The 26,579-nt window shown below is 63.8% G+C and overlaps 2 protein-coding genes across 5 annotated transcripts in view; both read left to right on the forward strand.

Annotated features, from left to right (window-relative positions):
• Nucleotides 1-3: 3 nt before the first annotated feature.
• CYB5D1 (cytochrome b5 domain containing 1) lies at nt 4-3,562 on the forward strand (the record flags this gene model as incomplete). The annotated part of the gene is made up of 5 exons (XM_074571371.1): nt 4-25; nt 782-858; nt 1,564-1,767; nt 2,459-2,649; nt 3,121-3,562. Coding segments are annotated over 4 exons (489 nt in total), but the record flags the coding sequence as incomplete, so codon positions are not given.
• Nucleotides 3,563-3,965: 403 nt separating this feature from the next.
• CHD3 (chromodomain helicase DNA binding protein 3) overlaps nt 3,966-26,579 on the forward strand; it is a 71,774-nt gene continuing 49,160 nt past the window's right edge. The window contains exons 1-14 of one of the 4 annotated variants that reach the window (XM_074571373.1): nt 3,966-4,199; nt 4,276-4,656; nt 7,366-7,634; nt 15,321-15,532; nt 16,457-16,645; nt 17,055-17,179; nt 17,997-18,235; nt 19,004-19,134; nt 19,517-19,652; nt 19,789-19,851; nt 20,945-21,123; nt 21,992-22,222; nt 23,301-23,498; nt 24,566-24,780. In XM_074571373.1, the coding sequence (XP_074427474.1) occupies nt 4,571-4,656; nt 7,366-7,634; nt 15,321-15,532; nt 16,457-16,645; nt 17,055-17,179; nt 17,997-18,235; nt 19,004-19,134; nt 19,517-19,652; nt 19,789-19,851; nt 20,945-21,123; nt 21,992-22,222; nt 23,301-23,498; nt 24,566-24,780 (2,273 nt within the window). In that variant the 5' untranslated portion in view covers nt 3,966-4,199; nt 4,276-4,570. Of the gene's footprint in view, nt 4,657-7,365; nt 7,635-15,320; nt 15,533-16,456; nt 16,646-17,054; nt 17,180-17,996; nt 18,236-19,003; nt 19,135-19,516; nt 19,653-19,788; nt 19,852-20,944; nt 21,124-21,991; nt 22,223-23,300; nt 23,499-24,565; nt 24,781-26,579 lie in introns of all 4 variants that reach the window. The other 3 variants (XM_074571372.1, XM_074571375.1, XM_074571374.1) reach the window with 3 other exon arrangements.

A 26,579-nucleotide genomic window follows, 5' to 3' on the forward strand; every position in this document is an offset into this window, starting at 1 on the left:
GGCCCGGTGCTGCGGGAGCGGCCAGGTGCCGGGGGGGGGGGACAGCGGACGGCCATGGCGGGGGCTGGGGGTCGCTGAGGTTGGGTCTAAGGGGCAGCTCTGGGGGCTGAGGGGGTCTAACGGGGGGCTGGGGGGGGCTATGGGGGCCGGAGGGGGCGGGGGTGCCGGGGGGGGGGGGCCATAGAGGGGATGGGAGGGCTACGAGGGATGGGGGGGGCCATGGGGCGGGCGTGGGGCGGGCTAAGGTGAGGTCTAAGGGGAGCTATGGGGGCTGAGGGGGCTATAGAGGGGCTGGGGGGGGCTATGGGGGTGCTGTAGGGGGGACAGGGGGCTTATGGGGGCCGGGGGGTGTCGAGGAGAGGCCGGGGGGGGCTGGGGGTCGCTAAGGTGGGGTCTAAGGGGGGAGCTATAGGGGCTGAGGGGGTGCTGAGGGGGGTCTAACGGGGGCTGGGGGGGGCTATGGGGGGGCTATAGGGGGGGATAGGGGACCTATGGGAGCCGGGAGGGTCCAGGAGAGGCCGTGCGGGGGGCTGGGGGTCGCTAAGGTGGGGTCTAAGGGAGAGCTATGGGGGCTGGGGGGGCTATTGGGGGGCTGGGGGGGGGCTATGGCGGCTGGAGGGGGCGGGGGTGCCATGGGGGGGTGGCCATAGGGGGGGCCAGGGCGGAGCTATGTGGGGCTATGGATGCTGGGGGGGGCTATAGGGACTAAGGGTGGGAGCTATGGGGGCTGGAGGGGGTCCCTGGGGAGGGGGGGCTCTAGGGGGCCGTGTCCCCCCCCCAGGTGACCCCGAGCTGCGCCCGCTCCGGGAGGCTGCCGGCACCGACGTCACCCACTGGTTCGACCCCCAGAGCGGGGAGGTAAGGGGAAGGGGGGGGGGGGGGGGGCTCAAGGGGGTCCCCACCCCCCCCCAGATCAGGGGCTCCAAGGGGCCCCCACCCTCCATATTGGGGGTCATCCCCCCCCCATTTCGGGACTCTCAATTCCCCCCGCTCCATTTTTGGAGGTCACCAAGGGCTCCCCCCATTTCAGGTGTCGTTTCCCCCCCCCCCCCCCCCCACTCTAGGGGTCACCAGGACACCCCCCCCCTCCATTCTGGGGTCCTCCCCATCTCGGGTGTCATCAGCCCCCCCCCCTTCTGAGGTCCCCCCATCTCGGGGTGTCCCCCCCCATCCCGGGTGTCTCCGTGACCCCCCTTGTCCCCCTCCCCTCCGGGATGTCCCCGTGACCCCCCCCCGCGGGGTGTCCCTTCCCATCCCGGTGACCCCGTCCCCCGTCCCCCTCCCCCCCAGGGTGTCGCCCCCCATCCTGGGTGTCCCCTTTCCCCCCCCCCCCATTCCGGGGTGTCCCATCCCGGGTGTCCCCGTGACCCCCCCCTGCCCCCCCCCATCCCGGGTGTCTCCGTGACCCCCCTTGTCCCCCTCCCCCCCGGGATGTCCCCGTGACCCCACCCCCCGCGGGGTGTCCCTTCCCATCCCGGTGTCCCCGTGACCCCCCCGCCCCCCCCCCCCCATTCCGGGGTGTCCCCGTGACCCCCCCGTGGCCCCCCCATCCCCCCCCCCCAGCCGCTGTCCCGCCGCGACCCCCGCTCGGGGCTGCCCCGCCTCCTCCTGCCGGGGGCGCCCCCCCCGGAGCCGCGCTCCGACCACGCCCCCCCGCGGGGCGCCCCCTGGTGGCGGGACCCGCGGCTGGAGGTGGGGCACGTGACCGCCGCCCCCCGCCTGCTGCGGCTGCGCAACGCGCTCACGGGGCAGGAGCACGTGATCCAGGTGGGGGGGGGACACCGGGGGGGGGGCACGGGGTGTCCCCGCTGTCACCTGGGGGGGGGACCCCCGGGTGTCACCTGGGGGGGGGACGAACGGGGGTGTCCCCAGTGTCACCTGGGGGGGGGGGGAGATGGTGGATCCCGGGGTGTCCCCGCTGTCACCTGAGAGGGGACATCAGGTTGTCACCGGGGGGGGGGGGGGGGACACGACCAGGGATGTCCCCAGTGTCACCGGGGGGGGACACGACATAGGGGGGACCCCGGGATGTCACCACCGTCACCTGGGGGGGGAGAGATGGGGGACCCCCGGGGTGTCCCCGCTGTCACCCGGGGGGGGCAGAGGGGACATGGGGGACCCCCGAGGTGTCCCCCGTGTCACCTGGGGAGGGGCTGGGGGGGGGCATAGACACACCGCCCCCCCCCCCCCCCAAGATGTGACCTGAGCCCCTGGGATGTTCCCACTGTCCCCTGGGGGGGGTTGGGGACATGGGGGACCCCCGGGGTGGGGGAGGAGGGTCTTGGGGTGCCCTTGTCCCCTTTTGGGGTCCCTTGTCCCCGGGGGGGGGGGGAGGTCCCCCCCATTGGGGGGTTCCCGTGTCCCGGGGGGGGTGGGGGGGTGTGTGTGTGACCCTTGTCCCCGGGGGGTGTCCCCTGTCCGGTGCCCCCCCCTCCGTTGCTGACCGGGGTGTCCCCAGGCCTGCGGGGAGCAGGCGGGGGGGCTGGTGGAGCGAGCGCTGCCCTGGAACGCGCACGGGGGGGGCTACGCCTGGCGCTGCGGGGGGGCCCCGCTGCCCCTCGACGGGCCCCCCCCGGCCCCCGCCCCCGACGGCTCCGCACCCACCCTCCTCCTGCACTTCGCCGACGACTTCCGCAAGGAATGACGGCGGTACGGGCACCCCAAACCCTCCCCCCCCCCCCCAAAAAAACCTGCCACCCCCCCAAAACTGCTGCCACCCCCCCAAAAACTCCTGCCACCCCCCCAAAACGTGCCATTCCCCTGCCACAACCTGCACCTCCTCAAGCCTGCTGCAACCCCCCCCCAAAAAACCTGCACCCCCCCAAAACCTGCTGCACCCCCCCAAAAAACCTACACCCCCCCAAAAAATTGCTCCCCCAAACCTGCTGCCCCCTCCAACCTGCTGCACCCCCCCAAAAAACCTACACCCCCCCCAAAAATTGCTCCCCCAAACCTGCTGCCCCCCAAAACTGCTGCCCCCCCCCAAAAACCTGCACCCCCCCCAAACGTGCCACCACCCCCAAAACCTCTGCCAGTTGGGCCCCCCCCAAACCCTCACTGCCCCCCCCCCAAACCCCCACTGGCCCCCCCAAAACCCACCCCCGTCTCCTCCCTTTGCAGCCCCAGGGAGAGGCCGTGCCCCGTCCCCCCCCCCCCCAACAGACGGACGGTGACACCGGGGGGGGGGGTCCCCAGGAGGGTTCCCCCTCGTTTTTGGGGGACAAACTGTAACTTTTTGAGTAGAAATAAATAAGCCTTTGCCAAAAAACAGCCAGAGCGGAGCCTTGGGGGGGGGGGGACAGGGTCACGGGGTGTGGGGGGGTCACGGGGACACTTGGGGACCCCTTTTGGGGACATCCCCCCCCCATGCTGGGACCTGGCATCCGGCTCTTGGGGGTCCTCCGGGGGTGATGGTGGGTGGTTGACACCCTGTGTCACCCCCCTATGGGGTGGCACAGCCCCAGTGTCCCCAAGCGTCACCCCAGGGGTACCATCATGTCCCCCCCGTGTGACAGTGACGCTGTACCCCCCCACAGGGTGACACAGCCAGGCTCAGCCTCAATGTCCCTAAGTGTCCCCCGGGGTGATGGTGACACTGTATCCCCTCATCAGGTGATACAACCTCAATGTCCCCAAGTGTCACCCAAGGGGTACCACTGCGTGTCCCCCCACTAGGGGTGACAGTGACGCCGTACCCCCCCCCCGTAGGGTGACACAGCCAGGCTCAGCCTCGATGTCCCCAAGTGTCACCCCAGTGGTACCACCGCGTGTCCCCCCACTCCGGGTGACAATAACGCTGTACCCCCCCCATAGGGTGACACAGCCAGGCTCAGCCTTGATGTCCCTGAGTGTGCCCCCTGGGTGACGGTGACGCCGCGCCCCCCCACCACCACCACCATGGGGGTTTTTTCCTGTGGGACCGGCGGCAAGTGACAGCGGGTGACGCCCGCCGGGCGCGTGGTGCCGGCTGTTTGTCCCCGTGGGTTGCTGCCAGCCCCTGGCACGGCCACATGTCACGTGGGACGTGTCCCCGCCGCTGACCTGACGCCCCCCTGGAGGGCTTGCGACGTTCCCGATGGCCGTCTGCCTGTCCCCGTCCCTGTCCGGCTGTCCCTGTCCGGCTGCTCCGTGGTGGCACCGGTGTCCCCGAAGAGGAGGGTCCGGCGGTTGTCATCGTCAGGGCACAGGCGGTGGCGGGAGTAAGTCAGCCGAGCTGGTGGGTGACTCGAGGTGCTGGTGGGTGACTTGGGGTGCGGGTGACATCTGTTTCCACAGGTGTCACCCATCTGGCTCCGGCGACACCGATCCACACCCTGAAACAGCCGCCCAGCACCGGCTCACTGACCCCCCCCGAGCGCTCGGCAGGGGGACGTCTTGGCCACCGGCTGTGTCGACACTGACCCGGTGACACCGTGCAGGATGGTGTCACCCTCCCGGAGTCACCGCCGGACCCTCTGGCAGGTCCCTCATGGAAAGCGCCGGTGCCGGAGGGAGGGTGGGCAACACCCCTGGCTCTGCTGGCACCGGGTGACACCTCGACCACCGGAGACGGCGGGAATGGAGAGGAGCCATGGTGCCACCGGCCGGGCCCGGTGACAAACTCACCGCTGGTGCGGCGGAGAGGGTCACCTACGCACGCCGAACGGAGGGGAAACGGTGAAAAAGGAGACAAATACCCCAAAATGAAAGCGAGGGTGGGGGGTGGTTGTGCCGAGACACCCACAGGGAGGGTTTGGGGGGGTGTCATAAAGGATGAGGGGGGTGTGGTGTGCTCTTAGGGTGAAAAAAGCCACGAATTGCCCCAAAAAGACAAGCGGAACAGGATCTACCTGGCACTTCCCGCAGCACAGGGTCATCCTGGGGGGGGTTGAGGGGGATTTGGGGGGAATTTGGGGAGTCACCAGGGGGTTTTGGCACCGGGGTCGTGGGGCGAGGGTCATCCCTGTCCCAAAATCGCCTGGTTTTGTCCATTTTTGTGGGTTTGCAGAAAGCTGGGGGGAGGGGGGTGGGGTGGAGGAGGCCGAGAGAGAGAGGCTGCTGCCCTGGCCGGCCTGCAACAACCGGTAGCGGCCTTTGGGGTAAAAAAACCCCAAAATGAGGAAAAAAACCCCCAAAATGAGGAAAAAAAACCCCACCCCAAACCCTCAGTGTTTTCTGTTTTTTTTTTCCCCCCTTTTTCCCACTTTTCCCCCGGTTTTTGGGGGCAGGAGGAGGCCCCAGCACTGATCCCCCCCTCCCCACGGGGCGATTCGGGGCTCGACCTCCTGCCCCCCCCCCCCCCCCCCCGTCGGCTCATCCCCCCCCCCTCCCGGCGTTTTGGGGCAAAAAGGCCAAAAAAAAGAAGGAGGCGGGAGGTTAAAAAGGCGGCAAAAAGCCACGTGCGAGGGGTCGGGACCCAGGGCCCAGCCCAGGCGGTTTTGGGGAGGTTTTGCTGGTTTCTAGGGTGGTTTTGGAGCATTTTGGGCAAGAACACCACAAAAAACTTACACACACACACACACACACACCCCGTTATGAATTTTGCCCGTTTCTCCTCAGTTTTTTTGGGGCGGGGGGGGGGGAATCTGCAAAGCAAGGGGTTTGAGGCGGGGGGCGGTTGGTTAAACCCCCGTCCCCGCCGCCCAAGGGACTTTCAAACCCTTTTTTTTTTTTTTTTAATTTTTTATTTTTGGCCTTTTTTTAATATTTTTTTTGTTTTTTTTTTTTTTTTGTTCTTCCTCCCCTGCAGCTTAAAGAAAAGTCAAAAAAAAAAAAAAAAAAAAGGCAACCCATAAAACCACTCCCTTCTGAAGTATTTAAAAGTAGGGAAGGGAGGGATAAAGAATAAAAAAAAAAAAAAAAAGCGCTCTTTTTTTTTTAATGTGTGTGTGTGTTTTTTAAAAATCCGCCCCCCCCCCCCGTCGTTTTTGGCGTGGACTAGTGAAATGGGGGGGGGGGGGGGGAACAGGGGGAAAAAAAAAAAAATAAAAAAGGCGGCGTGACTAGTATGGAACTAGTTAACCTTTAACAATTTATGCTGATGTCACACTGAGCATGAGTACTGATTAATCCGCCCCCCCCCCCCCCCGAAATATTTTTATTGAAGGGGGGGGGGGGAAGTATAAGGAGAAAGAGAGCAAAAAAAAAAAAAAAAGAAATAATTTACCGCAGCCATCTTTGTTTTATGCAGAAATCTTCCTCCTTTCGGTTCCCCCCCCGCGCCGGGAATACACAAATATTGTTCATCTCACGCCCCGAGCCGGGATCTGCAGAGATTATATATATATAGAGAGAGAGAGAAAAAGATATAAAAAAACCAAAAAAACAACAAAAAAAAAAGAAACCAACCAAAAAAAAAAAAAGCCAAAAAACCAAAGCAAACAAGCCAAAAAAATACAACAACAACAACAAAAAAATAAGCAGAATTATGATTATTCGCCCGCTCGGGCTGTAGCGGCGACGAGGGGGGGGAACCTTTTTTTTGTTGTTTTTTTTTTTTTTTTTAATTATTATTTTTTGTGCCTTTTTTTTTTTTTTTTTCCTTGAGGCGTTTTTGGCTTTTTTTTTTTCCGTGTTTTTTTTTTTTTTTTTTTTTTCCCCAAAAAAATCTTTTCTAACCTCCAGGAAGGTGTGTGTGGGAGCCGGGGGAGGGGGGTGGCGGGGGGGGGGGGGGGGGGTCGACTTCAAAAACCACCCCTCAGCCGGCCATTTTGGGCTTTTTTTTTTTTTTCTTGAAGGGGGGGGAGGAATTTTTAATTTTTTTTCCGCCTTTTTTTCTTTTTAACCCCCCCCCTTTTCTCCTCAAGTCTCTTTTCTTTTTTTTTTTCTCAATTTTTTTTTTTGGGGGGGGGGGGTTGCTTTTTGTTGTTTTGTTTTGGTGTTTTTTGGTTTTTTTTTTTAAATTTTTATTTTTATTTTCCTTTCCAGGTGGTGGTTGGAGTAGGGTGGTGTGTGGTGGTGGTGGTTTGTGGCGGGGGGGGGGTTGTTCAGATTTAAAAATAAATTTCGGGGCGGCCATTTTCCCTCTTGGCTCCGGCGGGGAACGCTGTCCCGCCCGCCCCCCGGCGAGGGGGGGGGGGGGGGGGGGGAATGATTTTTTTTTTTTTGAGGAGATTTTAAGCGTTTTGGGGGGGTTTCCGCCTTCTTTACCAACCTACCGCCCTTCCCTCCCCTCAGCGGCGGGGACCCGCCGGGGCCGGCCCGAGGGGGGGTCGCCCGGTCCCGGTTTCCCCGGTGCCCCCCCACCCCCCCCCCACCCCGCGGTTGGGGGTGGGTTGGGGGAGGTGGGAGAGCGCGGAGGGTCCCCCCCACCCCACCCCCCCCCCCCCCACCCCAACCCCGTCCCTCCGCCTCCCGCCCGCCTTCACTCCCGTCTCCCCCCCTCAGCCCCGCCATGGCTTCCCCTCTGAGGGAGGACGAGGAAGAGGAGGAGGAGATGGTGGTGTCTGAGGCGGAGGGGGACGAAGACGACGAGGAGGAAGAAGACGAGGACGAGGAGGAGGAGGAAGACGCCGCCGCCGCTCTCCTCGTTACCGGCGGCCACCGCCGCCCCGCCGACATCTTCCCCCCGCCGCCGCCCGCCCCGCCGCCGCCGCCACCGCCGCCGCCCCCCCCCGTGCCCGCTCCCGCCGCGGGGCCGCCGGAGGCGCCCACAGGTAAAACACCCCCCCCCGGGGGGGTGTCCGTGTGTGTGTGTGTGTGTGTGTGTCCCCGTGTCCCCCACACGGTGTGTGTCCACCCCCCCCCCCCCCCTCCGGTACTCCCCCCCCCCCCCCCCCTTCCCGGTACCGGTCCCGCCGCTTCCCGCCGCCGCTTCCCGCCACACACCGTGAGGAGAGGGAAAGGGGGGGCTGTTTGTAAACAACCGCCCTAACGGCCGCGCGCGCGCTGGCCAACGGTCACCCGGTACCCCCCCCCCCCCCCAGCTCCTTAACAACCCCCCCGCAACAACCCCCCCGGCGGTAGGGCCTGAAGGGACCGGGTGGGTGTGGGGGGTTGTGAGGGGATGTGGGGGGGGTTGTACCGCCGGGGGGGGGAGTTGTGAGGGGATGGGGGCGGGGGGCGGGTTGTACAGACCCGGGGGGGGGTTTGTGAGGGGATGGGGGGGGGGGGGCCTGGTGGGACACCCCGGGGGTGGTTGTTGTGCCCCATCCTGTGGGGCGATGGGGGCTGTTGGGGGTGCCTGACAGGATCCACGGCGGTTGTGGGGTGATGGGGGCTGTTGGGGGCCTGTGAGGGGTTGAGGGGGGTGTTGTGCCCCATCTTGTGGGGTGATGGGGGCTGTTGGGACACCGCAGAGGGTCCAGGACGGTGGTTGCACCCCATCTTGTGGGGTGGTGGGGGCTGATGGGAGTTGGTGGGGTGTTGCACCCCATGGTGTGGGGTGATGGGGGGCCATAGGGTGCCTGACAGGATCCACGACGGTTGTGGGGTGATGGGGGCTGTTGGGACATCTCAGAGGGTCCAGGGAGGTTGTTGCACCCCATTGTGTGGGGTGATGGGGGGCCGTAGGGTACCTGACAGGATCCATGGTGGTTGCGGGGCAAGGTGGGAGCTGTTGGGACACCTCAGAGGGGTCCAGGATGGTTGTTGTACCCCGTGGTGTGGGGTGATGGGTGCTATTGGGTGCCTGCGAGGGGTTGAGGGGGGTGTTGTGCCTCATCTTGTGGGGTGATGGGGGCTGTTGGGACACCTCAGAGGGTCCAGGACGGTGGTTGCACCCCTTCTTGTGGGGTGGTGGGGGCTGTTGGGTGCCTGTGAGGGGTTGAAGGGGGTGTTGTACCTCATGGTGTGGGGTGATGGGCGCTGTTGGGTGTATAATGGGACTTGAAGCGGTTGTTGCACCCCATGGTGTGGGGTGATGGGGGCTGTTGGGTGCCTGACAGGATCCATGACGGTTGTGGGGTGATGGGAGCTGTTGGGACACCTCAGAGGGTCCAGGATGGATGTTGCAGTCCACAGTGTGGGGTGATGGGGGCTGTTGGGGGCCTGGGAGGGGTTGAGGGGGGTGTTGTACCCCGTCTTGTGGGATGGTGGGGGCTGTTGGGTGCCTGACAGGATCCATGACGGTTGTGGGGCAAGGTGGGGCTGTTGGGACACCTCAGAGGGTCCAGGATGGATGTTGCACCCCATGGTGTGGGGTCACAGGGGCTGTTGGGTGTCTGACAGCGGTTGGTGGGGTGTTGTACCCTGTGGTGTGGGGTGATGGGTGCTGTTGGGTGCCTGATGGGATCCAGGATGGTTGTAGGGCGGTGGGGCTGTTGGACACGTCACAGGGTCCAGGGTGGCTGTTGTACCTTGTCGTGTGGGGTGATGGGTCCTGTTGGGTGTCCGATGGGACCCAGAGCAGTTGTTGCACCTTGTGGTGTGGGGTGATGTGTGCTGTTGGGTGCCTGACAGGACCCAGGATGGTTGTGGGGCAAGGGGGGCTGTTGAATGCCTCAGAGGGTCCAGGGGGGCTGTTGCACTCCATGGTGAAGGGTGATGGGTGCTGTTGGGTGCCTGGCAGAAGTTGAGGGGGGTGTTGCACCCCATGGTGTGGGGTGATGGGTGCTCTTGGACACCTCACAGGGCCCAGGATGGCTGTGGCATCCCATGGTGTGGGGTGATGGGTGCTGTTGGGTGCCTGACAGGTTTTGGGGGTGGTGTTGCACCCCGTGGTGTGGCGTGATGGGGGCTGTTGGGTGCCTGATGGAATCCAGGGTGGTTGTAGGGCAACGGGTGCTCTTGGACACCTCACAGTGTCCAGGGTGGCTGTTGCACCTCGTGGTGTGGGGTGATGGGTGCTGTTGGGTGCGTTATGGGACCTAGAGTGGTGGTTGCACCCCGTGGTGGGGGGTCATGGGTGCTGTTGGGTGCCTGACAGGATCCACAATGGTTGTGGGGCAAGGGGGGCTGTTGGACACCTCACAGGGTCCAGGACGGTTGTTGCACCCCATGGTGAAGGGTGATGGGTGCCGTTGGGTGCATTATGGGACCCAGGGTGGTTGTTGCACCCCACAGTGAAGGTTGATGGGTGCTGTTGGGTGCCTGACGGGGTCCAGGTTGGGTGTTGCACCCTGACATGTGGGGCAATGGCTGCTGTTTGATGCCTGACAGGAGTTGAGGTGGCTGTTGCACCCCGTGGTGGGGGGTGATGGGTGCCGTTGGGTGCCTGACGGGACCCAGAGCGGTTGTTGCACCCCGTGGCGGGGGGTGATGGGTGCCGTTGGGTGCCTGACGGGACCCAGAGCGGTTGTTGCACCCCGTGGCGGGGGGTGATGGGTGCCGTTGGGTGCCTGACGGGACCCAGAGCGGTTGTTGCACCCCGTGGCGGGGGATGATGGGTGCCGTTGGGTGCCTGACGGGACCCAGAGCGGTTGTTGCACCCCGTGGCGGGCTGTTTGGGTGCTGATGGTCTCGGGGGGTCACCGGTGTCCTTGCAAAACCCCCTCCAGGACGGCCCCAACGTCCCCAGGACCCATGGGTGTCCCGGCGCTGGCTTACCCTGGGCCCGAAGGGACCCTTCCAGCGCGGTTTATTGTCTTTTATTGGACTTTTTTGTCTTTTATTGTCATTTCTTGTATTTCTCAAAGCGTCATTTCTCGCTCTGGGCGGCTCAGCTGCGCCTTCACCCAAAATTTTGGGGGCCCCGGTGGTTTTTGGGGCCCCGTTTGCACCCTCCAAACTCCCCGCGATTGGGTGGGTGCCACCAAGAATCCCTCCCTGGGGGCCTGGGCGGGTGTTAAAAAACCTGAGAAAGGGGGGAAAAACGAGGATTTAGCGTGAAAAATGCCCATTTTCCGCAGCGGGGAGCCCTGGCCGGTCCCCAGCACCCGGCTTCGTCGTTTTGGGGTTTCAAAGACCTTTTTGGGTGGTTTTCCCTGAGGTGGGCACCTAAAATTGCCCATTTCTGTGCAAAATGGTAGGTTTTTTTCCTTCTGAATATGATTTTTTTTTTTTTTTTTTTTTTTTTTTTTGCTTTTGCTCATTTGGCTTCAAACAAGGGGGGGAAAAAAAAAGGCGTCTCGTAGCCCAAAGTGGCCAGTTTGATCGAAAAAGCAGCTTGGATTTTTTTAAAGCGAATCCGCTCACTTTGAAAACGCTGAGGAATTGAGTAAATTTGGATTTTAGAACCCCTGATTTTCTGGAAAAGCTTAGAAATGAGGAGATTTGGATTTAAACCCCCCCTTTCCACCCCCACCCAAACTGCTCGGAAATGGGGAAATGTAGATTTTAGAGCTCCCCAAAATGCTCAGAAATGGGCAAATTTAGATTTTCGAACCCCTTCTTTTTTTTTTCCAGAAAAGCTCAGAAATGGGTAAATTTGCGTTTTAGAGCTCCCTCTTTTCTGCAAAAGCTCAGAAATGGGTAAATTTGCTTTTTAGACTTCCCCCCCCCCCCCCTTCTTTTCCCCCCAGAATGCTCAGAAATGGGTAAATCGGGATTTTAGAACTCTCCAAAATGCTCAGAAATGCTTTCAATTTATATTTCAGAACTCTCTCTTTTCTGGAAAAGCTCAGAAATGGGTAAATTTGTTTTTTAGCCCCTGCCTTTTTCCCCCCCAAAACCCCTCAGAAACCGTCCGATCTGTCTTTCCAGCGCGGCTGCTGCTTCCCTGGCCGTTGCCTTTGACTTTTTCTTGGCTTTTTGGGCAATTCTTTAATTATTTTTTTTTCTCTCCGCAGCCCTGATCCCGCAAATTCTCCACGTGGGGCCGCAGGGACGCCCCCAAATCAGCCCTAAAGTCACTTTTTTAAACTTTTTTCTCCCCAAAACAGCACTAACGCCCATTTTTTAAACTTTTTTTCTCCCCAGAACAGCACTAATACCAATTATTTTGAACTTTTCTCCCCCCAGAACAGCTCTAATACCTATTTTTTAATTTTTCCCCTATTCCTAGCACCAATAATAGCTATATTTTTTAACTTTTTTCTCCCCAGAGCAGCAGTTTTTTAGGTTTTTAAGGTTTTTCCCCGGAGCAGGAGCAGTGGGAGTCCAGCCTCTGTCCGTCCGTCCCCCCTCCGGGTGCTCGGGGCTCCGCAGATTTGAGGTGAAATAACAGTTTTTCCCCACTTTCCCGGTAGGAGGCCGACCCCCTCCCCCTCCTCTGCAGCTGAAACTTGTTATTTTTTGTAGGTTTGGTTTTTTTTTTTTCTTTTTTTTCCCCTATTTTTGCCGTTTCCAGCTCGTCCCGGCTGAGAACAATGGCGTCAGCCGGGGGCCGCGGCGGCTGCCTTCGAGCGCCGGTGGCGGGGGGGGGGGGGGCAGCACCCACACCCACAAATTTTCATGTAAAAAAAAAAAAAAAAAGCCAAAATCAGGCAAAAAGTTGATTTTAATTTTTAATTTTAATTCCCTCCCCCCCCGCCATACTGTGTCACTGAGTTACGAGGCAAAGGTCCAGCCGGTTGCCCCACTGGCGGAGCCGGCCAGAAAACGGGGTAAAACACCCCAAAAAGAACCAAACTGCCGATTTTTTTTCTCCCGCTCGGCCTCGCTCCTCTCCGCTTTGGAGCACCATTTGTCCCATTTTTTCCCCTTCCCCCCCCCCCCCCCCGGTTTTGAGGACTCCTCACCTTTTCCTTTGTTCAAACTCTTTCCTCCCCTTTTGCAGGATCACTCCCCCTTTTTTTTTTTTCTTTTTTCTTTTTTTTTTCCCTGCATTTTTCCAATTCCCCCCCCCCCCCCCCCGCCCCCCACCCCCTTCTGCACCGCCGCTGGCTGTTTGTTTTCAATTTTAATTTTTATCCCCCCCCCCCTCCCTGGGCTTTTTTTTTTTGTGTGTGTGTGTTTTTTTTTTTTCTGCATTTTTCTCGTCGCGGCGCCCGCCCGAGGGGGGGTTGCTTTGTGTCTGGCGGAGGGTGTGCGTGTGTGTGCGTGTGTGTGTGTGTGTCCCCCCCCTTCCCTCGCTACGTTTTTCTCTCGGGGTGCGGGGAGTGGGAGCGTCACGTGTGTGGAAAATTCTCGTTGATGGTTTGCCAACGCGCCCCGCGCATGTCTGTTGGGAGGGGGGGGGATAAAAGGGGGGGTGTTTTTTTGGGGGGGGGGGGGGGAGGGGGGGGGGGAAACACCCCCAAAATGGCAGGATCGGGCCCGGTGGGGCCGAGCCCTGGCCCGGCGAGCGGCTGTGCCCTGCGGGGAGCACCCAAAGGTGATGGGGGGGGTTTGAAAAACAACCAGAGAGGGAGGGGGGGAAACAACCGGGGGGGGGGGAATTTAGGAAGCGGGGGGGGGGGGAAGTGGGAGGGGAGGATCCGGCTTGGCCGCCATGGAAAAAAAGGCAGAAAAAAAAAAAAAAAAGAGGGTTTTTTTTGGTGTTTTTTTTTTTTCCACCCGTTGCCACTTTCTGGCGTGGCCCCCCCACCGTACACGGCGGGGGGTGTCGGCGTTGTGCCGGTGGTCCCTGGCCCCTGCGGCAACGCTCCGGCAGCCGGCGGTGCCAAGGGATTAACCGGGAATGTGACCCCGGGTGTCGCTTCCTCTCCCCACGCCAGCCTTGGCACCGCCGTCAACCCCCCCCCGGACCCCTCCCTCCGCCGCTCGGGGACACCGGGGGTTCCCTCCCCGGCGGTGAGCTTCACCCTGACCGCCGGCGGGCGGCTGGGACCTGTCAGCGAGCGCCGATTGTGATTTATGGGGGTGGACGGGTGACGTCGGCGCCGGGGGACACACACACACACACACACACGCGCCGGGCTGAGGACGTGCCAGCTCATTGCGAGAGCCGCCGGGCAGATGTGACACCTCTCGCCGGGCTTCACCCCGACCGGCTGCCAAATAACACCGGGGACAGCCAAGGCCATGACACGGATGTAGGTGTCACCGCCCCGGGGATGGGCCTCGGGGATTCTTGGTGGCCCCCGTCACGGGGAGGCCGGTGGCCCTTGGCCAAGGGGTTGGGAAATCCTCTGCTGGCGGTTGGTCACTGTTACGGTGACACCGGCGTCCCCCCGGGTGAGCGGTTGGGAAATCCTCTGCCAGCAGTTGGTCACCGTCAGGCGGAGCGGAGCGACGGTGCCCAGCAGTTGATGGCTTTTAGGGTCAAAGAGGGGAGAATCCAGCACCGCCGGTGGCAGTTTGTCACCGTCACGAGGACACCAGTGTCCCCCTGGGTGAGCAGCTGGGGAATCCTCTGCTGGCGGTTGGTCACCGTCAGGCGGAGTGGAGCGACGGTGCCCAGCAGTTGATGGGTTTTAGGGTCAAAGAGGGGGGAATCCAGCACCGCCGGTGGCAGTTTGTCACCGTCACAAGGACACCGGTGTCCCCCTGGGTGAGCAGCTGGGGAATCCTCCCCTGGCGGTTGGTCACTGTTACGGTGACACCGGCGTCCCCCCGGGTGAGCAGCTGGGAAATCCTCTGCTGGCGGTTGGTCACCGTCAGGCGGAGCGGAGCGATGGTGATGTGCAGTTCACCGCTATTAGGGTCAAAGAGGGGGGAGTCCAGCACTGCCGGTGGCAGTTGGTCACCGTCATAGGGACACCGGTGTCCCCCAGGCTGAGTGGTTGAGGAATCCTCTGTTGGTGCTTGGTCGCCGTCACGGTGACAACTGTGTCCCCTGGGCTGAGCGTTTGGGAGATGCTCCCTTGGCGGTTTGTCACCGTCGCGGTGACAGTGGTGTCACCTGGGCCAAGCAGTTGGGGAATCCTCCACCGGTAGTTGGTCACTGTCACGGTGACACCGGTGTCCCCCTGAGCGAGTGGCTGGGAAATCCTCTGCTGGCGGTTGGGGGTCATCATGGTGACACCGGTGTCACCTGGGGCGAGCAGTTGGGGAATCCTCCACCAGTGGTTGGTCACCGTTGCGGTGACACCGTGTTCCTCCACCAGCAGTTGGGAGCCTTATTTTTGGGGTAACTGCCCCCCCGTGGGGCATTTCCACAAGGTTTTTGGGGCGAATCCCCAGGGTTTTGGCAGTTTTTGGCAGCATGAAAGCCAAAATGCTACTTCCAGGCCTCCTGCAAATGGGGGAAAATACCCCAAATGCCATTTCTGGTGGTTTTTTTACCCTTTTTTCATGGCGTGGGCGGATACCATCGCTGGCGGGACCTTGGGCTGTGGCTGCTGATTTTATTATCCTTGAGTTTTGTGCAAAAAGTTGGGGTTTTTTTCCCAAACGTCACCCATCTTTCTGTGTGTGTCACCGTGCTGGTGGCTGCGGAGGGGACTTTGGTGTGGCTGCTTGTCCCTGTCACCCATCTCACTGTGTGCCACAACCGTGGTGGCCGCAGAGGGGACCTTAGCATGGCCACCTGTCCCTGTCACCTGCCTGTGCGTGTGTGTCAGTGGGTTGGTGGCCACAGAGGGGGCCTCATTGTGGCCACGTGGCCCTGTCACCCACCTTCCTGCGTGTCACCGTCCCAGTGGCCGCGGAGAGGACCTTGCACAGCCACCCGTCCCTGTCAGCCGGCAGCGCGTGTCCCCGTCCCCCCAGCTCAGGCTGCTGTGTCCCCGCAGATGGTGACGACGAGCTGTTGCGGGGCCTCGAGGGGGCCCTGGGGGTGAAGAAGAAGAAACGGGGCCCCCGGAAGCAGAAGGAAAATAAACCCGGAAAACCACGGAAACGGAAAAAACTGGTGAGTTCCCCATGGACGCCCTGCTCGGACGCCTGGGTCCTTCTGGGGACAACAGATGGGCTCTGGGGATGGGTGACAGGGTCTGGGGACGACAGATGGGGTCTGGGGATGGGTGACAGGGTCTGGGGACGATGGATGGGGTCTGGGGATGGGTGACAACCTCTCAGGGTGGCTGACGGGGTCTGGGGATGACGGACAGGGCCTGAGGATGGGTGACAGACTCTCAGGGAGGGCTGAGGGGGTCTGGGGACAGGTGATAGTGTTTGAGGATGGGTGACAGGTTTTGGGAATGATGGACAAGGCCTGAGGATGGGTGACAGACTCTCAGGGAGGGCTGAGGGGGTCTGGGGACAGGTGATAGTGTTTGAGGATGGGTGACAGGTTTTGGGAATGATGGACAAGGCCTGAGGACGGGTGACAGACTCTCAGGGAAGGCTGACGGTGGCTGGGGATGGCTAACAGGGACTGGGAATGGCGGACGGGGTCTGGGGCCGGGTGACAGTCTCTCAGGGTGTCTGACAGGGTCTGGGGATGATGAACGGGGTCTGGGGACGGGTGCTTGGGGTCAGGCGATGGGTGACAGACTCTCGGGGTCGCTGATGGGGCCTTTGGGTTGGCTGACGGGGTCTGGGGGTGATGGGCACGGTCTCGGGGTGGCTGATGGGGTCTGGGGGCAACTGACCGGGGTCCTGGGGCTGTTGATGGGGGTCTCAGGGTGGCTGATGGGCTGTGGGGAGGGGTGACAGGATTTGGTGTCAGCTGATGAGGTCTGGGGACGGGTGAGAGACTTTTGGGGATGGCTGATGGGGGTCCTGGGGCTGCTGATGGGGTTGAGGGTGACTGATGGGGTCCTGGGGCGGTTGATGGGGGTCTCAGGGGGGCTGATGGGCCCTGAGGATGAGCGCGGGGTGGGGGTGGTCTCAGGTGAGCGAGGATGAGCTGGAGTCGGAGCGGGAGGAGTACCAGCGGGAGGAGTACCGGGAGAAGTCGGAGAGCGGCGGCAGCGACTCCGGGGGGGCGGCCAGGAAACGGCGGCGGAAGCACCGCGAAAAGAAGGAGAAAAAGACGAAGAGACGGAAAAAGGCCGACGAGGAGGGGGGGCAGAAGGTGAAGGTACGGCCAGGGGGCACCCGTGGGTGGGGGGCACCTGGGAGTGGCAGGGTCTCGCCCAGTGTGGGGACCTATGGGGGTCCCATCGCTGTGTGGGTCCTCGGGGGGGGGGGGGGTCCTGACACCTGTGGGGGTCCCGTCACCCATGTGGGTCCTTGGGGGGGTCCTGACACCCATGTGGGTGCCCATGGGGGTCCCATCGCATCAGTGTCCTCATAGGTGTCCCGTCACCGGTGTTGGGGCCTGTGGGGGTCCTGGCCGGTCACGTGTCCCCTCATCCTCTTTGTCCCTGTTCATGTGTTTTTCTCATCTCCCTTTCCCCATCCTGGTGTCGGTCACTGTCGTGTCCCCCCCACGGCCTGTCCGTGTCCCCCCTGTGTCCCCCCCATGTTCCCCCCACTCCCCGGCGCAGGCGGTGGAGCAGAAGTCCTCGGCACAGCTGCTGGGGGCTTGGGGGCTGGAGGATGTGGACCATGTCTTCACCGAGGAGGACTATCACACCCTCACCAACTACAAGGCCTTCAGCCAGTTCATGAGGTGGGGCTGGGGGGGGACACACCCTGGGGTCCTGGGGAGCACCTCAGGGTCCTGGAGGGTCCCTCTGGGTGCTGGGGGACACTTTAGGGTGCTGGTGGGCATCCTTTTAGGGCATCTTGGGGTGCTGGGGGGCACCTCGGGAGGATGGAGGGGTACCCTGGTGTGCTGGGGGACACTTTAGGGTGCTGGGCAGGGTCCTTCTAGGGCATCGCGGGGTGCTGGGGGACACCTCGGGGTCCTGGAGGGCCCATCAGGGTGCTGGGGGACACTTTAGGGTGCTGGTGGGGGTCCTTTTAGGGCATCTCGGGGGAGAGGGGAGGTACAGGGGCATCTTGTGGTGCTGGGGGACACCTCAGGAGGATGGAGGGGCACCCCGGGGTGCTGGGGGGCACCCCAGCATCCTGGGAGGGTGTCCCTTGGGGTGCTGGGGAGCTCCTCAGGGTCTTGGGGGGGGCTACAGGGACACCTTGGGGTGCTGGGGGGGCTCCTCAGGGTCCTTAGGGGTGAGAGAGCTGGGTGCTGGGTGACGTGTCAGGGTATTTGTGGGGATGCTTTTAGGGCAGCTCAGGGTGCTGGGGGGTGCCCTCGGGGTGTGTGTGGGGGCACCTCAGGGGGTTGGGGGGACACAAGGGTACCTTGGGGTCCTGGGGGACCATGGGGGCATCTTGGGGTTCTGGGGGGGAGGGGCACCCCGAGGTGAAAGGGGTCTGTGGGGAGCATCAGTGGTCCCTGGGTGCTCCCCCGGACACCTTGGGGGTCCCTGGGTGCCCCAGATGCCTGGATTCCCAACTTGGGTCCCTCCCTGCTCCCCCCCCAGGCCCCTGATCGCCAAGAAGAACCCCAAAATCCCCATGTCGAAGATGATGACCATCTTGGGGGCCAAATGGCGGGAGTTCAGCGCCAACAACCCCTTCAAAGGCTCCGCCGCCGCCGTGGCCGCAGCTGCCGCTGCTGCTGCCGCCGCCGTGGCTGAGCAAGTGTCGGCCGCCGTGGCCGCTGTGGCCCCCGAGGCGCCCCCCCCGCCCCTGCGCAAGGCCAAGACCAAGGAGGGAAAAGGTGGGTGCTCCCCGGACGTCTGGGACCCCCATAGTGGCTTCCCCCCAAACTCCTGCATCTCCCCCAAACGCCTGGGTCCTGCCTGGGTTTGGGGAGGGGGTGTCCAGACACCTGGGGGTCCCCCCGGAATGCCTGGGACCCTGATAGTGGGTTGCCCCCAGACTCCTACGTCTCGCCCCGGACGCCTGGGTCCTCCCTGGGTTAGGGGTCCCTGAGGGGGGACTTTAGGGGTCCCTGAGGGGGATTTGGGGGGTCCATGGGGGGATCCTGGGGGGCTTTGGGGGTCCCTGGGGGGGCTTTAGGGATCCTTGGGGGAGGATGGGGATCCCTGGGGGGATTTGGGGGATCCTTAGTGGAGCTTGGGATCCTTGGGGGGTCCATGGGGGGATCATGGGGGGCTTTGGGGTCCCTGGGGGGGCTTTAGGGATCCTTGGGGGAGGATGGGGATCCCTGGGGGGATTTGGGGGATCCTTAGGGGAGCTTGGGAATCCCTGGGGAGCTTTGGGGGATCCCCGGGGGGTGCTTTAGGGATCCTTGGGGGGATCCTGGGGGGCTTTGGGGGTCCCTGGGGGGGCTTTAGGGATCCTTGGGGGAGGATGGGGATCCCTGGGGGGATTTGGGCAATCCTTAGTGGAGCTTGGGAGTCCCTGGGGGGCTTTGGAGGGTCCCTGGGCTCCTCATGGGGCTGGGGGAGCGGGTGCCCAGATGCCTGGGTCCCCCCCCCGAATGCCCGCGTGTCGTCCTGTCCCCCCCCCCTGCCCCGGCCAGGTCCTGGTCACAAGAAGCGCAGCAAGAGCCCGCGGGTGCCGGAGCTGAAGAGGAAGATGAAGGGGAGGAAGATGGCGCCGCTGAAAATCAAACTGGGCGTCCTGGGCGGCAAGCGCAAGAAGAGCAGCTCGGTAGGGCCAGGGTGTCTGCGTCCCCTACGGGGGGGGTGGGGGGGGTGTCCGGACCCCTGGGACCCCTCTGGGTGGCGGTGGCGGTGGTGCCCAGACACCCGACTCCCCTCCTGAACCTCTGGGGTCCCCAAGTGGTGGCACCCAGACACCTGGGTCCCCTTCTGGGTGTTGGGGGAGGTGGTGGGTCCCCACGCGGACGCCTGGGTCCCCTCCTGGGTGTTGGGGGGTTGGGGGTGCCCGGAAGCCAGGTCCCCTTTTATCCCCTCGTGTCCCCAAGTGGTGGCACCCGGCCCCAGGGCCCAATCCCCCTCCCTGTTCCCCGTGTCCCCTTGTTCCCTGATGCCACCTACTGTCCCCGGTGTCACCCGCTGTCCCTGGGCAGAGCGAGGACGCGGGGGAGGCGGAGGAGGAGTCTGACGCCGAGAGCCCCGGGGTGCTGGGTGCCACCGCCCGCCCCGACCCCACCACCCGCCTCAAGAAGCTCAAGCGGGGACGTCCCGGCCGCAAGAAGAAGAAGGGTGAGTGTCCCCAAGTGTCACCGACCCCCGGGTGCCACCACCACCCCCCCCACCCCCCCTCCCCAGACCCCGCGGCGGGGACACCGGGTGACGCTCCCGTTCCCCTCCCCCTCCCTCCTTCCCTCTCTCCTTGCAGCCCCCTGCGCCGGCCTCAGCCGGGAGCGCGGCCCCGTGGGGACGGGCACGGCGCCCGCGCACGGTGAGACACCCCGCCCTCCGCTGTCCCCAAGCTGTCACCCGGGGTTCCCGAGCCCGTGGTGTCCCCCTGAGCGGGGTCCTCAGTCCCTTCCCGGTGTCGGTGGTGGCGTCCGGGGAGTCCCCAGCCCCTGGCTTCTTCCGAGGGGTGTAGCGGTGGCCCCATGTCCCTGTCCCCACCATCTCTCCTGGGCATTTGATGTCCCCACTGTCTTTGTCTCCAGCCATCCCGGTGTCCCCATGTCCTTGTCCCCCGATGTCCCCATCCCCTGGTATCCCCGGTGCCTGTGTCCCTGGTGCCACCCCCTTCCTGTGTCCCAGTGCTCCCTTCCACCCTGTGCCCCTGGTGCCCCCATCCCTGGTGTCCCTGTGTCCCAGCGACCCCCTCCCTGGTGTCCCCAGCCCCAGTGCCCCCAGTGCCCCCATCCTTCAATGTTTCCATGCCCCCCATCCCCAGTGTCCTCAGCACTCCTATCCCCAGTGTCCCCATGTCCCCAGTGTCCCTTCGCCCCTATCTCTGGGTGTCCCCAGTTGCCCCCATATCCCCATCCCCAGTGCCCCCCATGCCTCCCTGTCCCTATTCCCCGTGTCTGTGTGCCCCTGTCTCCAGGTGTCCCCAGTGCCCCCATATCCCTATCCTCCAGTGTCCCCTGTCCCCAGTGCCCCCCGTGCCCCCATGTTCCTATCCCCAGTATTCCTGTGCCCACATCTCTGGGTGTCCCCAGTGCCCCTGTCCCCAGTGTCCCTACAGCCCTGTCTCTGGGTGTCCCCAGTGCCCCCATATCCCCGTCCCCAGTGCCCCCCATGTCCCTTCCCCCAGTGCCCTGATTCCCCCATCTCTAGGTGTCCCCAGTGCCCCTGTCCCCAGTGTCCCCATGTCCCTATTCCCAGTGCCACCCTTGCCCCGTCCCCCAGTTGCGCTGTGCCCCCACATCCCCATCCTCCAGTGCCCCCGTCCCCAGCGTCCCCCAGCTCCCATCTCCAGCGTCCCCATCCCCAGTGCCCCCATGTTCCCGTCCCCCTGTCCCTGGCGTGCCCCCCCCCGGCCCCCCCATATCGGTCCGGGTGGCAGCGGGTGGTGCGTGGCGTCCCCGCAGGGCCGGGGCCGGAGGAGGAGGGGGACGGCTACGAGACGGACCACCAGGACTACTGCGAGGTGTGCCAGCAGGGCGGGGAGATCATCCTCTGCGACACGTGTCCCCGCGCCTACCACCTCGTCTGCCTCGACCCCGAGCTCGACCGCGCGCCCGAGGGGCGCTGGAGCTGCCCCCACTGCGTGAGCTGCAGGCTGGGGGGGGGCTCCTGCAGGGTTTGGGGGTTCCTGAGGGTCCCTGAGGGGGTTTGGGGGGTCCCTGAGGGGGTCTGGGGGTTCCTGAGGACGTTTGGGGATTCCTAGAGGGGTCCCTGGACACGTTCCTGAGCGTCCCTGAGGGGGTTTGGAGGTTTCTAGTGGGGTCCCTGGGGGTGCTTGGGGGTCTCTGGGGGGATCCTGGGGGGAGTTGGAGGTCCCTAGGAGGTTTGGGGTCCCTGGGTGCCCATTTCAGGGGTGGCCGCAGGAGGTTTGGGTGTCCCTCAGGGTGTCCCCAGGAGGTTTGGGGTGCCTGGGTGCTGTTCCAAGGATGTCCCCAGGAGGTTTGGGTGTCCCTCAGGGTGTCCCCAGGAGGTTTGGGGTGCCTGGGTGCTGTTCCAAGGATGTCCCCAGGAGGTTTGGGTGTCCCTCAGGATGTCCCCCGGAGGTTTGGGGTCCCTGGGTGCCGTTCCGAGGATGTCCCCCGGAGGTTTGGGGTCCCTGGGTGCCGTTCCGAGGGTGTCCCCAGGAGGTTTGGGGTCCCTGGGTGCCGTTCCGAGGGTGTCCCCAGGAGGTTTGGGGTCCCTGGGTGCCATTCTGGGGGTGTCCGCAGGAGGTTTGGGTGTCCCTCAGGGTGTCCCCTGGAGGTTTGGGGTCTCTGGGTGCCCATTTCAGGGGTGTCCCCAGGAGGTTTGGGTGTCCCTCAGGGTGTCCCCCGGAGGTTTGGGGTCTCTGGGTGCCCATTTCAGGGGTGTCCCCAGGAGGTTTGGGTGTCCCTCAGGGTGTCCCCAGGAGGTTTGGGGTCCCTGGGTGCCGTTCCGGGGGTTTGGGGTGCCTGACGCTGGGTGTTGCTCAGGAGAAGGAAGGGGTGCAGTGGGAGGCGAAGGAGGAGGAGGAGGAGGAGGAAGAGGAGGAGGAGGAAGGGGAGAAGGAGGAGGAGGACGACCACATGGAGTACTGCCGGGTGTGCAAGGACGGCGGGGAGCTGCTCTGCTGCGACGCCTGCGTCTCCTCCTACCACATCCACTGCCTCAACCCCCCCCTGCCCGAGGTCCCCAACGGAGAGTGGCTCTGTCCCCGCTGCACGGTACGGGGACACCGGGACGCGGGGATGGGGGGCAGAGTGGGGACAGGGGTGGGGTGGGAAGGGGGGAGGTGGTGGGGGGACCTGGTGGGGACGTGACAGGGATGGGGAGGGGACAGGGACCTGGTGGGGATGTGGCAGGGATGGGGTATGGACCCGGTGGAGATGGGACAAGGACCTGGCGGGGACAGGACAGGGACCTGCTGGGGACAGGACAGGGATGGGGACAGGACAGGGACGTGGTGGGGATGGGACAGGGATGCGGACAGGACAGGGACAGGGACAGGCAGGGACCTAGTGGGGATGGGGTAGGAATGGGACGAGGACCTGCTGGGGACAGTACAGGAGTGGGACACAGATGGGGACAACGCTCTGGTGGGGTCAGGGATGGGGACAGTGATGGACATTGGGACAAGAATGGGATGGGGCTGGGACAGGGAGGGGACAGCGATGGGGACAGGCATGGGTGTGGGGACAGTGTGAGGATGGGGACAGGGTTGGCTGGAGGTTGGGGACAGGGACATGCTGGGGACAGGGATGAGGAACAGGGATGGCTCAAGGCTGGGGACAGTGACAGGACAGGGACGGGACAAGGCTGGGGACAGTGACAGGACCTTATGGGGACAGGGACGGGACAAGGCTGGGGACAGGGACAGGGGCTGATGGGGACAGGGATGGGATGTGACAGGGACAGGACAAGGCTGGGGACAGTGACAGGAGAGGGAATGGGGACAGGGACGGGACAAGGTTGGGGACAGTGATGGCACCTGGTAGGGACAGGCCCAGGACCTGATGGACACAGGGACAGTTCGAGGTTGGGGACAGGGACAGGACAAGGTTGGGGACAGGGATGAGGATAACCCTGCCCTGGGGCCAGCACAGGGATGCTGCAGCCACACCTTGGGGACAGCACAGGGACAGCCACCCCTGGGGGTGGCGACCTGTGTGTCCCCCCCCGGGTGCTCTGGCTGTTGGAGGGGGGGGGACGGGGATGACAGTACACGCCATGACCATATGTCTGTCCCCGTGTCCCCGCTGTCCCCAACCCCGCTGTGTGTGTCCCCCCACCCTCCGCCTCCAGTGCCCGGTGCTGAAAGGGCGGGTGCAGAAGATCCTGTACTGGCGATGGGGGGAGCCGCCCCCCCCCGTGGCCGCCCCCCCCGGGGCCCCCCCGCCCGAGGGCCCCCCCCAGGCGCTGCAGGGCCGCTCCGAGCGCGAGTTCTTCGTCAAGTGGGTCGGGCTCTCCTACTGGCACTGCTCTTGGATCAAGGAGCTGCAGGTATTTGGGGGGGGGGGGGGGGGAGGGCTACAGATCCCCGGGGGGGGGCCCCCGAGACTGGGGGGCACTCATATACCCAGCCTGGGGGGGGGATTTGGTACTGGGGGAGCCAGATATACCCGGTTTGAGGGGGCTGTGATGCTGGGGGGGCAGCTGATGTACCCAGTTTTGGGGGGGCCTTGATACTGGGGGTGCTGATATACCCAGTTTGGGGGGGTCCTGATATTGGGCCCAGTTTGGGGGGCCCTGATATTGGGGGGTACCCCGTCTGCCCCCCTTGGGGGGCTCTGATATGGGGGGACCCTATATACCCAACCTGGGGGCCCTGGGGCTGATGACACCCCAGTATCCCCAGCTGGGGGGGTCCCTGGGGCAGGTGACACCCCAGTGTCCCCAGCTGGGGGGGTCCTGGGGGGGTCCCTGGGACTGGAGACACCCCAGTATTCCCAGAGGAGGGGCCCATGGGACAGGGGACACTCCAGTGTCCCCAGCTGGGGGGTCTCTGTGACGGGGGACACCCCAGTATTCCTAGAGGGGGGGTCCTGGGGGGGTCCCTGGGACTGGGGATACCCCAGTATTCCCAGAGGTGGGTCCCTGGGGCAGGCGACACCCCAGTGTCCCCAGTTGGAGTGTCCTGGGGGGGGTTCCCGGTCGTGGGGACACCCCAATATCCCCAGAGGGGTTCCTGGGGCAGGTGACACCCCAGTGTACTCAGCTGGGTGGTCCTGGGGGGCTCCCCAGTCTTGGGGACACCCCAGTATCCCCAGAGTGGGGTTCCTGGGACTGGGGACACCCCAATATCCCCAGCTGGGTGGTCCCTGGGACAGGGGTCACCCCGATATCCCCAGCTGGGGGGGGGTCCTCAGTCTTGGGGACCCCCCCCCCCAACACTCATCCCTCGGGGACGCCGTGCTCTGCAGCGCCCCCCATCCTTGGGGCGGGGGGTGGGGGGCAGCACTCCCATTCCTCACCCTTCCAGGAGCTTTGAGGGGGGGTGGGGGTGGGTGTTGGGGGGGTGCTTCCTCCCCACCACCACTAATTTTGGGGTGCGCCCCCCCGCCCCACAGCTGGAGATCTTCCACCTGGTGATGTACCGCAACTACCAGCGCAAGAACGACATGGACGAGCCCCCCCCCCTCGACTACGGCTCGGGGGACGACGACCCCAAGAGCGAGAAACGGGGGGCCGGGGGGGACCCCCTTTTCGGGGGGATGGAGGAGCGTTTCTACCGCTACGGCATCAAACCCGAGTGGATGACGGTGCACCGCATCATCAACCACAGGTAGGGGAGCACCCATGGGTGCCACCTGGCGACCACGGGACCCCCCCGACAGCGCCCACAAATCAGGAGGGGACGGGTGGCATCGACAGAGGGGCAGGGGAGTGCCTGGGTGGGGTTTGGGGACACTGTGGACACCCATGGGTGCCATAAGGACACCCCCAGCATCCATGGGTGACCTTCTGTACCCAGGAGGACCCCCCAGCACCCATGGGTGCCACCTGGCGACCATGGGACCCCCTGTGGCCCCCCCAAATCGGGAGGGGACGGGTGGCATCAGCGTGGGCACAGGGAAGCGCCTGGGTGGTGTTTTGGGGACACTGTGGGCACCCGTGGGGACGCTCTGGGCACCCTTGGGTTCCCTAAGGACACCCCCAGCACCCATGGGTGCCACCTGGCGACCACGGGACCCCCCGTGGCACCCCCAAATCGTGAGGGGACGGGTGACATCGGCACGGGGGCAGGGGAGTGCCTGGGTGGGGTTTGGGGACACTGTGGGCACCCATGGGTGCCCTAAGGACATCCCCAGCACCCATGGGTGCTCTTCTATACCCAGGAGGACCCCCCAGCACCCATGGGTGCCACCTGCTGCCCATGGGACCCCCTGTGGTCCCCCCCAAATCACGAGGGGATGGGTGGCATCAGCGTGGGCGCAGGGGAGCGCCTGGGTGGTGTTTTGGGGACACTGTGGGCACCCGTGGGGACGCTCTGGGCACCTTTGGGTCCCCTAAGGACACCTCCAGCACCCATGGGTGCCCCCGGTCCCACACCGGGAGCAGTCGGGCACTGTCCCCACGTGACCCCGTGTCTCTTCAGGGTGTGCCTGTCCCCGAATGACCCCACGTCCTGTCAGGGCGTCCCTGTCCCCAGGTGACCCTGTGTCCCCTCGCTGTGTCTCTGTGCCCAAGTGACTTTGTGTCCTGTGTCTCCCTGTCCCCAAGTGACCCCATGTGACCTCTGTGTGTCCCTCTCCCCAGGTGACCCTGGGTCCCTGTCCAAGTGACCCCATGTGCCCACCGTGTCCCCAGGTGACCCTGTGTCCTCTGTGTCCCTGTCCCCGAGTGACCCCGTGCGCCCTCCGCGTGTCCCTGTCCCCGAGTGACCCCGTGTCCTGTCTATATGTCCCTGTCCCCAGGTGACCCCGTGTCCCACCTATGTGTCCCTGTCCAGGTGACCCCATGTGCCTACCGTGTCCCCAGCTGACCCTGTGTCCTGTGTGTCTCTGTCCCTGAGTGGCCCCGTGTGCCCACCGTGTGTCCTTGTCCCCGGGTGACCTCATGTCCTGTCTATAGGTCCCTGTCCCCAGGTGACGCCATGTCTCTTCTATGTGTCCCTGTCCCCGAGTGACCCTGTGTCCTGTCTGTGTGTCCTTGTCCTTAGGTGACCCTGCGTCCTGCGTGTCCCTGTCCCCAGATGCCCCATGTCCTCTCTGTGTGTCCCTGTCCCCAGGTGACTCCTTGTCCCCATGTGACCCTGTGTCCTGTCTGTGTGTCCCTGTCCTCATGTGACCCCATGTCCCCGAGTGGTCCCTGTGCTGGGGGGTGTCCCCAGTGTCTCGCTGGTGACAGCAGGTGACCCCTGGTGGCACTTGGGTGCCTTCCACATGCCCCGCTGTCACCCATGCCCTGGTGGCATGTGGCAACCCCTGGCTGTCCCCATGTCCCTGGGGGTGCCCGGTGTCCCCTTGGGTACCTGCTGTCACCCATGGGTGCTCAATGGGTGTTAACCCTGGGGCTGCTCGGTGTCTCCCTGTGGGTGCTTGCTGTCCCTGGGGGTATTTGGTGTCCCCGGGGGTGCCTGCT

The sequence above is a fragment of the Larus michahellis genome, unplaced genomic scaffold (assembly GCF_964199755.1).
Source record: "Larus michahellis unplaced genomic scaffold, bLarMic1.1 SCAFFOLD_309, whole genome shotgun sequence".
Lineage (NCBI taxonomy): Eukaryota > Metazoa > Chordata > Aves > Charadriiformes > Laridae > Larus > Larus michahellis.